The sequence below is a fragment of the Phyllobates terribilis genome, unplaced genomic scaffold, assembly GCF_046119375.1.
Source record: "Phyllobates terribilis strain yellow unplaced genomic scaffold, ASM4611937v1 Scaffold_9__5_contigs__length_417890890, whole genome shotgun sequence".
In the NCBI taxonomy this organism is placed as follows: domain Eukaryota; kingdom Metazoa; phylum Chordata; class Amphibia; order Anura; family Dendrobatidae; genus Phyllobates; species Phyllobates terribilis.
In genome coordinates, this window is record NW_027362769.1 from 189,304,569 (window position 1) to 189,318,258 (window position 13,690).

At 37.6% G+C, this 13,690-nt stretch overlaps 2 protein-coding genes across 2 annotated transcripts in view; both read left to right on the top strand.

The window, feature by feature from the left end:
- The window catches only part of LOC141161317 (kalirin-like), a 621,825-nt gene that overhangs the window by 46,416 nt on the left and 561,719 nt on the right, over nt 1–13,690 (top strand). Inside the window, exon 14 of the mRNA XM_073646130.1 lies at nt 7,320–7,438. Within this exon, the coding sequence (XP_073502231.1) occupies nt 7,320–7,438 (119 nt within the window). The remainder of the gene's footprint in view (nt 1–7,319; nt 7,439–13,690) is intronic.
- LOC141162712 (ATP-dependent RNA helicase DDX18-like) overlaps nt 7,490–13,690 on the top strand; it is a 38,450-nt gene continuing 32,249 nt past the window's right edge. Inside the window, exon 1 of the mRNA XM_073649079.1 lies at nt 7,490–7,607. Coding sequence (XP_073505180.1) covers nt 7,490–7,607 — 118 coding nt within the window. The remainder of the gene's footprint in view (nt 7,608–13,690) is intronic.

Below are 13,690 nucleotides of genomic sequence, written 5' to 3' on the forward strand. Positions count from 1 at the left end.
GATCTATTATATAGAGCCATTACACACAGAGGGATCTATTATATAGAGTCATTACACACAGAGGGATCTATTATATAGAGCCATTACACACAGAGGGATCTATTATTTAGAGTCCTTACACACAGAGGGATCTATTATATAGAGCCATTACACGCAGAGGGATCTATTATATAGAGCCATTACACACAGAGGGATCTATTATATAGAGCCATTACACACAGAGGGATCTATTATATAGTCATTACACACAGAGGGATCTATTATATAGAGTCATTACACACAGAGGGATCTATTATATAGAGTCCTTACACACAGAGGGATCTATTATATAGAGTCATTACACGCAGAGGGATCTATTATATAGAGTCATTACACGCAGAGGGATCTATTATATAGAGTCATTACACACAGAGGGATCTATTATATAGATTCATTACACACAGAGGGATCAATTATATAGAGTCATTACACAGAGGGATCAATTATATAGAGTCATTACACACAGAGGGATCTATTATATAGAGTAATTACACGCACAGGGATCTATTATATAGAGTCATTACACGCAGAGCGATCTATTATATAGAGTCATTACACGCAGAGGGATCTATTATATAGAGTCATTACACACAGAGGGATCTATTATATAGTCATTTCACACAGAGGGATCTACTATATAGAGTCATTACACACAGAGCGATCTATTATATAGAGTCATTACACACAGAGGGATCTATTATATAGAGTCATTACACACAGAGGGATCTATTATATAGAGTCATTACACACAGAGGGATCTATTATATAGAGTCATTACATACAGAGGGATCTATTATATAGAGTCATTACACACAGAGGGATCTATTATATAGAGTCATTACACACAGAGGGATCTATTATATAGAGTCATTACAAACAGAGGGATCTATTATATAGTCCTTACACACAGAGGGATCTATTACATAGAGTCATTACACGCAGAGCGATCTATTATATAGAGTCATTACACGCAGAGGAATCTATTATATAGAGTCATTACACACAGAGGGATCTATTATATAGAGTCATTTCACACAGAGGGATCTACTATATAGAGTCATTACACACAGAGCGATCTATTATATAGAGTCATTACACGCAGAGGAATCTATTATATAGAGTCATTACACACAGAGGGATCTATTATATAGAGTCATTACGCGCAGAGCGATCTATTATATAGAGTCATTACACGCAGAGGGATCTATTATATAGAGTCATTACAGACAGAGGGATCTATTATATAGAGTCATTATGCACAGAGCGATCTATTATATAGTCATTACACGCAGAGGGATCTATTATATAGAGTCATTACAGACAGAGGGATCTATTATATAGAGTCATTACACACAGAGGGATCTATTATATAGAGTCATTACAGACAGAGTGATCTATTATATAGAGTCATTACGCACAGAGGGATCTATTATATAGAGTCATTACGCACAGAGGGATCTATTATATAGAGTCATTACAGACAGAGTGATCTATTATATAGAGTCATTACACACAGAGTGATCTATTATATAGAGTCATTACAGACAGAGCGATCTATTATATAGAGTCATTACACACAGAGGGATCTATTATATAGAGTCATTACAGACAGAGGGATCTATTATATAGAGTCATTACACACAGAGGGATCTATTATATAGAGTCATTACAGACAGAGTGATCTATTATATAGAGTCATTACAGACAGAGGGATCTATTATATAGAGTCATTACACACAGGGATCTGTTATATAGAGTCATCACACACAGAGGGATCTATTATATAGAGTCATTACACACAGAGGGATCTATTTCACGTGTTTATTTCTGTTAATGTTGATGATTATGGCTTACAGCCAATGAAAACACAAAAGTCATTATCTCAGTAAATTAGAATAATTAACAAAAAATATCTGCAAAGGCTTCCGAAGCGTTTAATAGGGTCCCTTAGTCTGTTTCAGTAGGCTCCACAATCATGGGCAAGCCTGCTGACTTGACAGATGTCCAGAAGGCAGTCACTGACACTCCACAAGGTCCCAGAGTCTGGAGGAAGAGTGGAGAGGCCACAATCCAAGCTGCTGGAGGTCTAGTGTGAAGTCTCCACAATCAGTGATGGTTTGGGGGCCATGTCATCTGCTGGTGGAGGTCCACTGTGTTTTATCAAGACCAAAGTCAGCGCAGCCGTCTACCAGGACATTTTACAGCGCTTCATGCTTCCCTCTGCCGACAAACTTTATGGAGATGGAAATGTCATTCCCCAGCAGGACTTGGCCCCTGTCCACACGGCCAAAAGTACCAATACCTGGTTTACACACAACAGGATCACTGTGCTTGATTGGCAGCAAACTCGCCTGACCTTAACCCCATAGAGGATCTATTATAGAGAATCTATGGGGTATTGTCAAGAGGAAGATGAGAGACCCCAGACCCCACAATGCAGACGAGCTGAAGGCGGCTATCAAAGACACCTGGGCTTCCATAACCCCTCAGCAGGGCCACAGGCTGATCCCTCCATGCCACAGGCTGATCCCTCCATGCCACAGGCTGATCCCTCCATGCCACAAGCTGATCCCTCCATGCCACAGGTTGATCCCTCCATGCCACAGGTTGATCCCTCCATGCCACAGGCTGATCCCTCCATGCCACAGGCTGATCCCTCCATGCCACAGGCTGATCGCCTCCTTGCCACAGGCTGATCCCTCCATGCCACAGGCTGATCCCTCCATGCTACAGGCTGATCCCTCCATGCCACAGGCTGATCGCCTCCTTGCCACAGGCTGATCCCTCCATGCCACAGGCTGATCCCTCCATGCCACAGGCTGATCCCTCCATGCCACAGGCTGATCCCTCCATGCCACAGGCTGATCCCTCCATGCCACAGGCTGATCCCTCCATGCCACAGGCTGATCCCTCCATGCCACAGGCTGATCCCTCCATGCCACAGGCTGATCGCCTCCTTGCCACAGGCTGATCGCCTCCATGCCACAGGCTGATCACCTCCATGCCACAGGCTGATCGCCTCCATGCCACAGGCTGATCCCTCCATGCCACAGGCTGATCCCTCCATGCCACAGGCTGATCCCTCCATGCCACATTGCCGCATTGATGCAGTAATTGATGCAAAAGGAGCCGACCAAGTATTGAGGGCATTTACTGAACAGACATTTCAGGAGGACGACAAGCTGCTGTTATAAAGTATTCTAATTTACTGAGATAATGACTTTTGTGTTTTCATTGGCTGTAAGCCATAATCATTAACATTAACAGAAATAACCACGTGAAATAGATCCCTCTGTGTGTAATGACTCTATATAATAGATCACTCTGCGTGTAATGACTCTATATAATAGATCCCTCTGCGTGTAATGACTCTATATAATAGATCCCTCTGTGTGTAATGACTCTATATAATAGATCGCTGTGTGTGTAATGACTCTATATAATAGATCCCTCTGCGTGTAATGACTCTATATAATAGATCCCTCTGTGTGTAATGACTCTATATAATAGATCCCTCTGTGTGTAATGACTCTATATAATAGATCCCTCTGTGTGTAATGACTCTATATAATAGATCCCTCTGTGTGTAATGACTCTATATAATAGATCCCTCTGTGTGTAATGACTCTATATAATAGATCCCTCTGTGTGTAATGACTATATATAATAGATCCCTCTGCGTGTAATGACTCTATATAATAGATCCCTCTGTGTGTAATGACTCTATATAATAGATCGCTGTGTGTGTAATGACTCTATATAATAGATCCCTCTGCGTGTAATGACTCTATATAATAGATCCCTCTGTGTGTAATGACTCTATATAATAGATCACTCTGCGTGTAATGACTCTATATAATAGATCCCTCTGCGTGTAATGACTCTATATAATAGATCCCTCTGTGTGTAATGACTCTATATAATAGATCGCTGTGTGTGTAATGACTCTATATAATAGATCCCTCTGCGTGTAATGACTCTATATAATAGATCCCTCTGTGTGTAATGACTCTATATAATAGATCCCTCTGTGTGTAATGACTCTATATAATAGATCCCTCTGTGTGTAATGACTCTATATAATAGATCCCTCTGTGTGTAATGACTCTATATAATAGATCCCTCTGTGTGTAATGACTCTATATAATAGATCCCTCTGTGTGTAATGACTATATATAATAGATCCCTCTGCGTGTAATGACTCTATATAATAGATCCCTCTGTGTGTAATGACTCTATATAATAGATCGCTGTGTGTGTAATGACTCTATATAATAGATCCCTCTGCGTGTAATGACTCTATATAATAGATCCCTCTGTGTGTAATGACTCTATATAATAGATCCCTCTGTGTGTAATGACTCTATATAATAGATCCCTCTGTGTGTAATGGCTCTATATAATAGATCCCTCTGTGTGTAATGGCTCTATATAATAGATCCCTCTGTGTGTAATGGCTCTATATAATAGATCCCTCTGTGTGTAATGACTCTATATAATAGATCCCTGTGTATAATGACTCTATATAATAGATCCCTCTGTGTGTAATGACTCTATATAATAGATCCCTCTGCGTGTAATGACTCTATATAATAGATCCCTCTGCGTGTAATGACTCTATATAATAGATCCCTCTGTGTGTAATGACTCTATATAATAGATCCCTCTGTGTGTAATGACTCTATATAATAGATCCCTCTGTGTGTAATGGCTTTATATAATAGATCCCTCTGTGTGTAATGGCTTTATATAATAGATCCCTCTGTGTGTAATGACTATATAATAGATCCCTCTGTGTGTAATGGCTCTATATAATAGATCCCTCTGCGTGTAATGACTCTATATAATAGATCCCTCTGTGTGTAATGGCTCTATATGATAGATCGCTCTGCGTGTAATGACTCTATATAATAGATCCCTCTGTGTATAATGACTCTATATAATAGATCCCTCTGTGTGTAATGACTCTATATAATAGATCCCTCTGTGTGTAATGACTCTATATAATAGATCCCTCTGTGTGTAATGACTCTATATAATAGATCCCTCTGCGTGTAATGACTCTATATAATAGATCCCTCTGTGTGTAATGACTCTATATAATAGATCCCTCTGTGTGTAATGACTCTATATAATAGATCCCTCTGTGTGTAATGACTCTATATAATAGATCCCTCTGTGTGTAATGACTCTATATAATAGATCCCTCTGTGTGAAATGACTCTATATAGTAGATCCCTCTGCGTGTAGTGACTCTATATAATAGATCCCTCTGCGTGTAATGACTCTATATAGTAGATCCCTCTGTGTGTAATGACTCTATATAGTAGATCCCTCTGTGTGTAATGACTCTATATAGTAGATCCCTCTGTGTGTAGTGACTCTATATAGTAGATCCCTCTGTGTGTAGTGACTCTATATAATAGATCCCTCTGCGTGTAATGACTCTATATAATAGATCCCTCTGCGTGTAATGACTCTATATAATAGATCCCTCTGCGTGTAATGACTCTATATAATAGATCCCTCTGCGTGTAATCACTCTATATAATAGATCCCTCTGCGTGTAATCACTCTATATAATAGATCCCTCTGTGTGTAATGACTCTATATAATAGATCCCTCTGTGTGTAATGACTCTATATAATAGATCCCTCTGCGTGTAATGACTCTATATAATAGATCCCTCTGCGTGTAATGACTCTATATAATAGATCCCTCTGCGTGTAATGTCTCTATATAATAGATCCCTCTGCGTGTAATGTCTCTATATAATAGATCCCTCTGTGTGTAATGACTCTATATAATAGATCCCTCTGTGTGTAATGACTCTATATAATAGATCCCTCTGTGTGTAATGACTCTATATAATAGATCCCTCTGTGTGTAATGACTCTATATAATAGATCCCTCTGCGTGTAATGACTCTATATAATAGATCCCTCTGTGTGTAATGACTCTATATAATAGATCCCTCTGTGTGTAATGACTCTATATAATAGATCGCTCTGCGTGTAATGACTCTATATAATAGATCCCTCTGTGTGTAATGACTCTATATAATAGATCCCTCTGTGTGTAATGACTCTATATAATAGATCCCTCTGTGTGTAATGACTCTATATAATAGATCCCTCTGTGTGTAATGACTCTATATAATAGATCCCTCTGCGTGTAATGACTCTATATAATAGATCCCTCTGCGTGTAATGACTATATAATAGATCCCTCTGTGTGTAATGACTCTATATAATAGATCCCTCTGTGTGTAATGACTCTATATAATAGATCCCTCTGTGTGTAATGACTCTATATAATAGATCCCTCTGTGTGTAATGACTCTATATAATAGATCCCTCTGTGTGTAATGACTCTATATAATAGATCCCTCTGCGTGTAATGACGCTATATAATAGATCCCTCTGTGTGTAATGACGCTATATAATAGATCCCTCTGTGTGTAATGACTCTATATAATAGATCCCTCTGCGTGTAATGACTCTATATAATAGATCCCTCTGCGTGTAATGACTCTATATAATAGATCCCTCTGTGTGTAATGACTCTATATAATAGATCGCTCTGCGTGTAATGACTCTATATAATAGATCCCTCTGTGTGTAATGACTCTATATAATAGATCCCTCTGTGTGTAATGACTCTATATAATAGATCCCTCTGTGTGTAATGACTCTATATAATAGATCCCTCTGCGTGTAATGACTCTATATAATAGATCCCTCTGCGTGTAATGACTCTATATAATAGATCCCTCTGTGTGTAATGACTCTATATAATAGATCCCTCTGTGTGTAATGACTCTATATAATAGATCCTTCTGTGTGTAATGACTCTATATAGTAGATCCCTCTGTGTGTAGTGAGATGCCCCTGTATATAGGGCCGTGTGCATCTGATAACGCAGCGGATCCTGTTACGTCTCGGTCCTCTCCTCCGCTTCTCACTGACTTTCCTATGTAACCTCGGCTTCATGGTTATATCAGGTGATGGCCGCATTATATGTGCGCCACTCATAAGTGGGTCGTCACGTCACATCCGATTATCTAATCAGTAATCGGGGGGGGCTGCACTGTGTGGTCCGGACGGCCGCCATCCTGGTGGTGTTGGATCTTATACATTGAGGTCAAAGGTGATGATTTATTACAGTGCATGTGATTATAGGATTGATAGGAGGAGGGGCGGCCGCTGCTCAGGGATTGAATGATTGTCGCACATCCTCGGCCGACTCCATCAGTCACATTTCCACGTTTTCGTCTTCAGGACAATAAAGATCTGGAACTTGACATCATTCCTGCCATTCTGACTGATCCAGAGGTGAAGCTCCGAGACGCCGGCCACGAGGTCAATGAGGAGAAGAGGAAATCCGCCCGGAAAAAAGAGTGAGAATCCACCGCGGGCAGCACCACGAGCGCCGCACCAGGGCCCGGATAATGGTTTCTATTCTGGGGTCCTCCATGTCTATTCATCCACCAGGCGCAATTTCATTAAGGTCTTTAATAGTGACCCCCTCCTCACCTCCGACCTCTGGAAGATCTGTAATCCGTGTCGGTACAGTGGCGGCTCCTTATGTGCTAATAAAGCAACAAATCATAAATGATGACTATTACCAGTATATAACGCCAGCAATCCAGTATAACACCAGTATATGACACCATTATAAATCCAGTATAGAACCATTGTACAATATAACACCAGTATATGACACCAGTATAAATCCAGTATAGAACCACTGTACAGTATAACACCAGTATATGACACCAGTATAAATCCAGTATAGAACCACTGTACAGTATAACACCAGTATATGACACCAGTATAAATCCAGTATAGAACCACTGTACAGTATAACACCAGTATATGACACCAGTATAAATCCAGTATAGAACCACTGTACAGTATAACACCAGTATATGACACCAGGATAAATCCAGTATAGAACCACTGTACAGTATAACACCAGTATATGACACCAGTATAAATCCAGTATAGAACCACTGTACAGTATAACACCAGTATATGACACAGTATAAATCCAGTATAGAACCACTGTACAATATAACACCAGTATATGACACCAGTATAAATCCAGTATAGAACCACTGTACAATATAACACCAGTATATGACACCAGTATAAATCCAGTATAGAACCACTGTACAGTATAACACCAGTATATGACACCAGTATAAATCCAGTATAGAACCATTGTACAGTATAACACCAGTATATGACACCAGTATAAATCCAGTATAGAACCACTGTACAATATAACACCAGTATATGACACCAGTATAAATCCAGTATAGAACCACTGTACAGTATAACACCAGTATATGACACCAGTATAAATCCAGTATAGAACCATTGTACAATATAACACCAGTATATGACACCAGTATAAATCCAGTATAGAACCACTGTACAGTATAACACCATTATATGACACCAGTATAAATCCAGTATAGAACCACTGTACAATATAACACCAGTATATGACACCAGTATAAATCCAGTATAGAACCATTGTACAATATAACACCAGTATATGACACCAGTATAAATCCAGTATAGAACCATTGTACAATATAACACCAGTATATGACACCAGTATAAATCCAGTATAGAACCACTGTACAATATAACACCAGTATATGACACCAGTATAAATACAGTATAGAACCACTGTACAATATGACACCAGTATAAATACAGTATAGAACCATTGTACAGTATAACACCAGTATATGACACCAGTATAAATCCAGTATAGAACCATTGTACAATATAACACCAGTATATGACACCAGTATAAATACAGTATAGAACCATTGTACAATATAACACCAGTATATGACACCAGTATAAATACAGTATAGAACCATTGTACAGTATAACACCAGTATATGACACCAGTATAAATCCAGTATAGAACCATTGTACAATATAACACCAGTATATGACACCAGTATAAATCCAGTATAGAACCACTGTACAATATAACACCAGTATATGACACCAGTATAAATCCAGTATAGAACCATTGTACAGTATAACACCAGTATATGACACCAGTATAAATCCAGTATAGAACCACTGTACAATATAACACCAGTATATGACACCAGTATAAATCCAGTATAGAACCACTGTACAATATAACACCAGTATATGACACCAGTATAAATACAGTATAGAACCACTGTACAATATAACACCAGTATGACACCAGTATAAATCCAGTATAGAACCATTGTACAGTATAACACCAGTATATGACACCAGTATAAATCCAGTATAGAACCATTGTACAATATAACACCAGTATATGACACCAGTATAAATCCAGTATAGAACCATTGTACCGTATAACACCAGTATATGACACCAGTATAAATCCAGTATAGAACCATTGTACAATATAACACCAGTATATGACACCAGTATAAATCCAGTATAGAACCACTGTACAGTATAACACCAGTATATGACACCAGTATAAATCCAGTATAGAACCACTGTACAATATAACACCAGTATATGACACCAGTATAAATCCAGTATAGAACCATTGTACAGTATAACACCAGTATATGACACCAGTATAAATACAGTATAGAACCACTGTACAGTATAACACCAGTATATGACACCAGTATAAATCCAGTATAGAACCATTGTACAGTATAACACCAGTATATGACACCAGTATAAATCCAGTATAGAACCATTGTACAATATAACACCAGTATATGACACCAGTATAAATCCAGTATAGAACCATTGTACAGTATAACACCAGTATATGACACCAGTATAAATACAGTATAGAACCATTGTACAGTATAACACCAGTATATGACACCAGTATAAATCCAGTATAGAACCATTGTACAATATAACACCAGTATATGACACCAGTATAAATACAGTATAGAACCACTGTACAATATAACACCAGTATATGACACCAGTATAAATCCAGTATAGAACCATTGTACAGTATAACACCAGTATATGACACCAGTATAAATCCAGTATAGAACCATTGTACAATGTAACACCAGTATATGACACCAGTATAAATACAGTATAGAACCACTGTACAATATAACACCAGTATATGACACCAGTATAAATCCAGTATAGAACCATTGTACAATGTAACACCAGTATATGACACCAGTATAAATCCAGTATAGAACCATTGTACAATATAACACCAGTATATGACACCAGTATAAATCCAGTATAGAACCATTGTACAGTATAACACCAGTATATGACACCAGTATAAATCCAGTATAGAACCACTGTACAGTATAACACCGGTATATGACACCAGTATAAATCCAGTATAGAACCATTGTACAATATAACACCAGTATATGACACCAGTATAAATCCAGTATAGAACCACTGTACAATATGACACCGGTATATGACACCAGTATAAATCCAGTATAGAACCATTGTACAATATAACACCGGTATATGACACCAGTATAAATCCAGTATAGAACCACTGTACAGTATAACACCAGTATATGACACCAGTATAAATCCAGTATAGAACCATTGTACAGTATAACACCAGTATATGACACCAGTATAAGTCCAGTATAGAACCACTGTACAATATAACACCAGCATATGACACCAGTATAAATCCAGTATAGAACCATTGTACAATATAACACCAGTATATGACACCAGTATAAGTCCAGTATAGATCCACTGTACAGTATAACACCAGTATATGACACCAGTATAAATCCAGTATAGAACCATTGTACAGTATAACTCCAGCATATGACACCAGTATAAATCCAGTATAGAACCATTGTACAGTATAACACCAGCATATGACACCAGTATAAATCCAGTATAGAACCATTGTACAATATAACACCAGTATATGACACCAGTATAAATCCAGTATAGAACCACTGTACAATATAACACCAGTATATGACACCAGTATAAATCCAGTATAGAACCATTGTACAATATAACACCAGTATATGACACCAGTATAAATCCAGTATAGATCCACTGTACAGTATAACACCAGTATATGACACCAGTATAAATCCAGTATAGAACCACTGTACAATATGACACCAGTATAAATCCAGTATAGAACCACTGTACAATATAACACCAGTATATGACACCAGTATAAGTCCAGTATAGAACCACTGTACAATATAACACCAGTATATGACACCAGTATAAGTCCAGTATAGAACCATTGTACAATATAACACCAGTATATGACACCAGTATAAATCCAGTATAGATCCACTGTACAGTATAACACCGGTATATGACACCAGTATAAATCCAGTATAGAACCACTGTACAGTATAACACCAGTATATGACACCAGTATAAATCCAGTATAGAACCACTGTACAGTATAACACCAGTATATGACACCAGTATAAATCCAGTATAGAACCATTGTACAATATAACACCAGTATATGACACCAGTATAAATCCAGTATAGAACCATTGTACAATATAACACCAGTATATGACACCAGTATAAATCCAGTATAGATCCACTGTACAGTATAACACCAGTATATGACACCAGTATAAATCCAGTATAGAACCACTGTACAATATAACACCAGTATATGACACCAGTATAAGTCCAGTATAGAACCACTGTACAATATAACACCAGTATATGACACCAGTATAAGTCCAGTATAGAACCACTGTACAATATAACACCAGTATATGACACCAGTATAAGTCCAGTATAGAACCACTGTACAATATAACACCAGTATATGACACCAGTATAAATCCAGTATAGAACCACTGTACAATATAACACCAGTATATGACACCAGTATAAGTCCAGTATAGAACCACTGTACAATATAACACCAGTATATGACACCAGTATAAGTCCAGTATAGATCCACTGTACAGTATAACACCAGTATATGACACCAGTATAAATCCAGTATAGAACCACTGTACAATATAACACCAGTATATGACACCAGTATAAGTCCAGTATAGAACCACTGTACAATATAACACCAGTATATGACACCAGTATAAGTCCAGTATAGATCCACTGTACAGTATAACACCGGTATATGACACCAGTATAAATCCAGTATAGAACCACTGTACAGTATAACACCAGTATATGACACCAGTATAAATCCAGTATAGAACCACTGTACAATATAACACCGGTATATGACACCAGTATAAATCCAGTATAGAACCATTGTACAATATAACACCAGTATATGACACCAGTATAAATCCAGTATAGATCCACTGTACAGTATAACACCAGTATATGACACCAGTATAAATCCAGTATAGAACCACTGTACAATATAACACCAGTATATGACACCAGTATAAGTCCAGTATAGAACCACTGTACAATATAACACCAGTATATGACACCAGTATAAATACAGTATAGAACCACTGTACAATATAACACCAGTATATGACACCAGTATAAGTCCAGTATAGAACCACTGTACAATATAACACCAGTATATGACACCAGTATAAGTCCAGTATAGAACCACTGTACAATATAACACCAGTATATGACACCAGTATAAATCCAGTATAGAACCACTGTACAATATAACACCAGTATATGACACCAGTATAAGTCCAGTATAGAACCACTGTACAATATAACACCAGTATATGACACCAGTATAAGTCCAGTATAGATCCACTGTACAGTATAACACCAGTATATGACACCAGTATAAATCCAGTATAGAACCATTGTACAGTATAACACCAGTATATGACACCAGTATAAATACAGTATAGAACCACTGTACAGTATAACACCAGTATATGACACCAGTATAAATCCAGTATAGAACCATTGTACAATATAACACCAGCATATGACACCAGTATAAATCCAGTATAGAACCATTGTACAGTATAACACCAGTATATGACACCAGTATAAATCCAGTATAGAACCATTGTACAGTATAACACCAGTATATGACACCAGTATAAATCCAGTATAGAACCACTGTACAATATAACACCAGTATATTACACCAGTATAAATCCAGTATAGAACCATTGTACAGTATAACACCAGTATATGACACCAGTATAAATCCAGTATAGAACCATTGTACAATGTAACACCAGTATATGACACCAGTATAAATCCAGTATAGAACCATTGTACAATATAACACCAGTATATGACACCAGTATAAATACAGTATAGAACCACTGTACAATATAACACCAGTATATTACACCAGTATAAATCCAGTATAGAACCATTGTACAGTATAACACCAGTATATGACACCAGTATAAATCCAGTATAGAACCATTGTACAATGTAACACCAGTATATGACACCAGTATAAATCCAGTATAGAACCATTGTACAATATAACACCAGTATATGACACCAGTATAAATACAGTATAGAACCACTGTACAATATAACACCAGTATATTACACCAGTATAAATCCAGTATAGAACCATTGTACAGTATAACACCAGTATATGACACCAATATAAATCCAGTATAGAACCACTGTACAGTATAACACCGGTATATGACACCAGTATAAATCCAGTATAG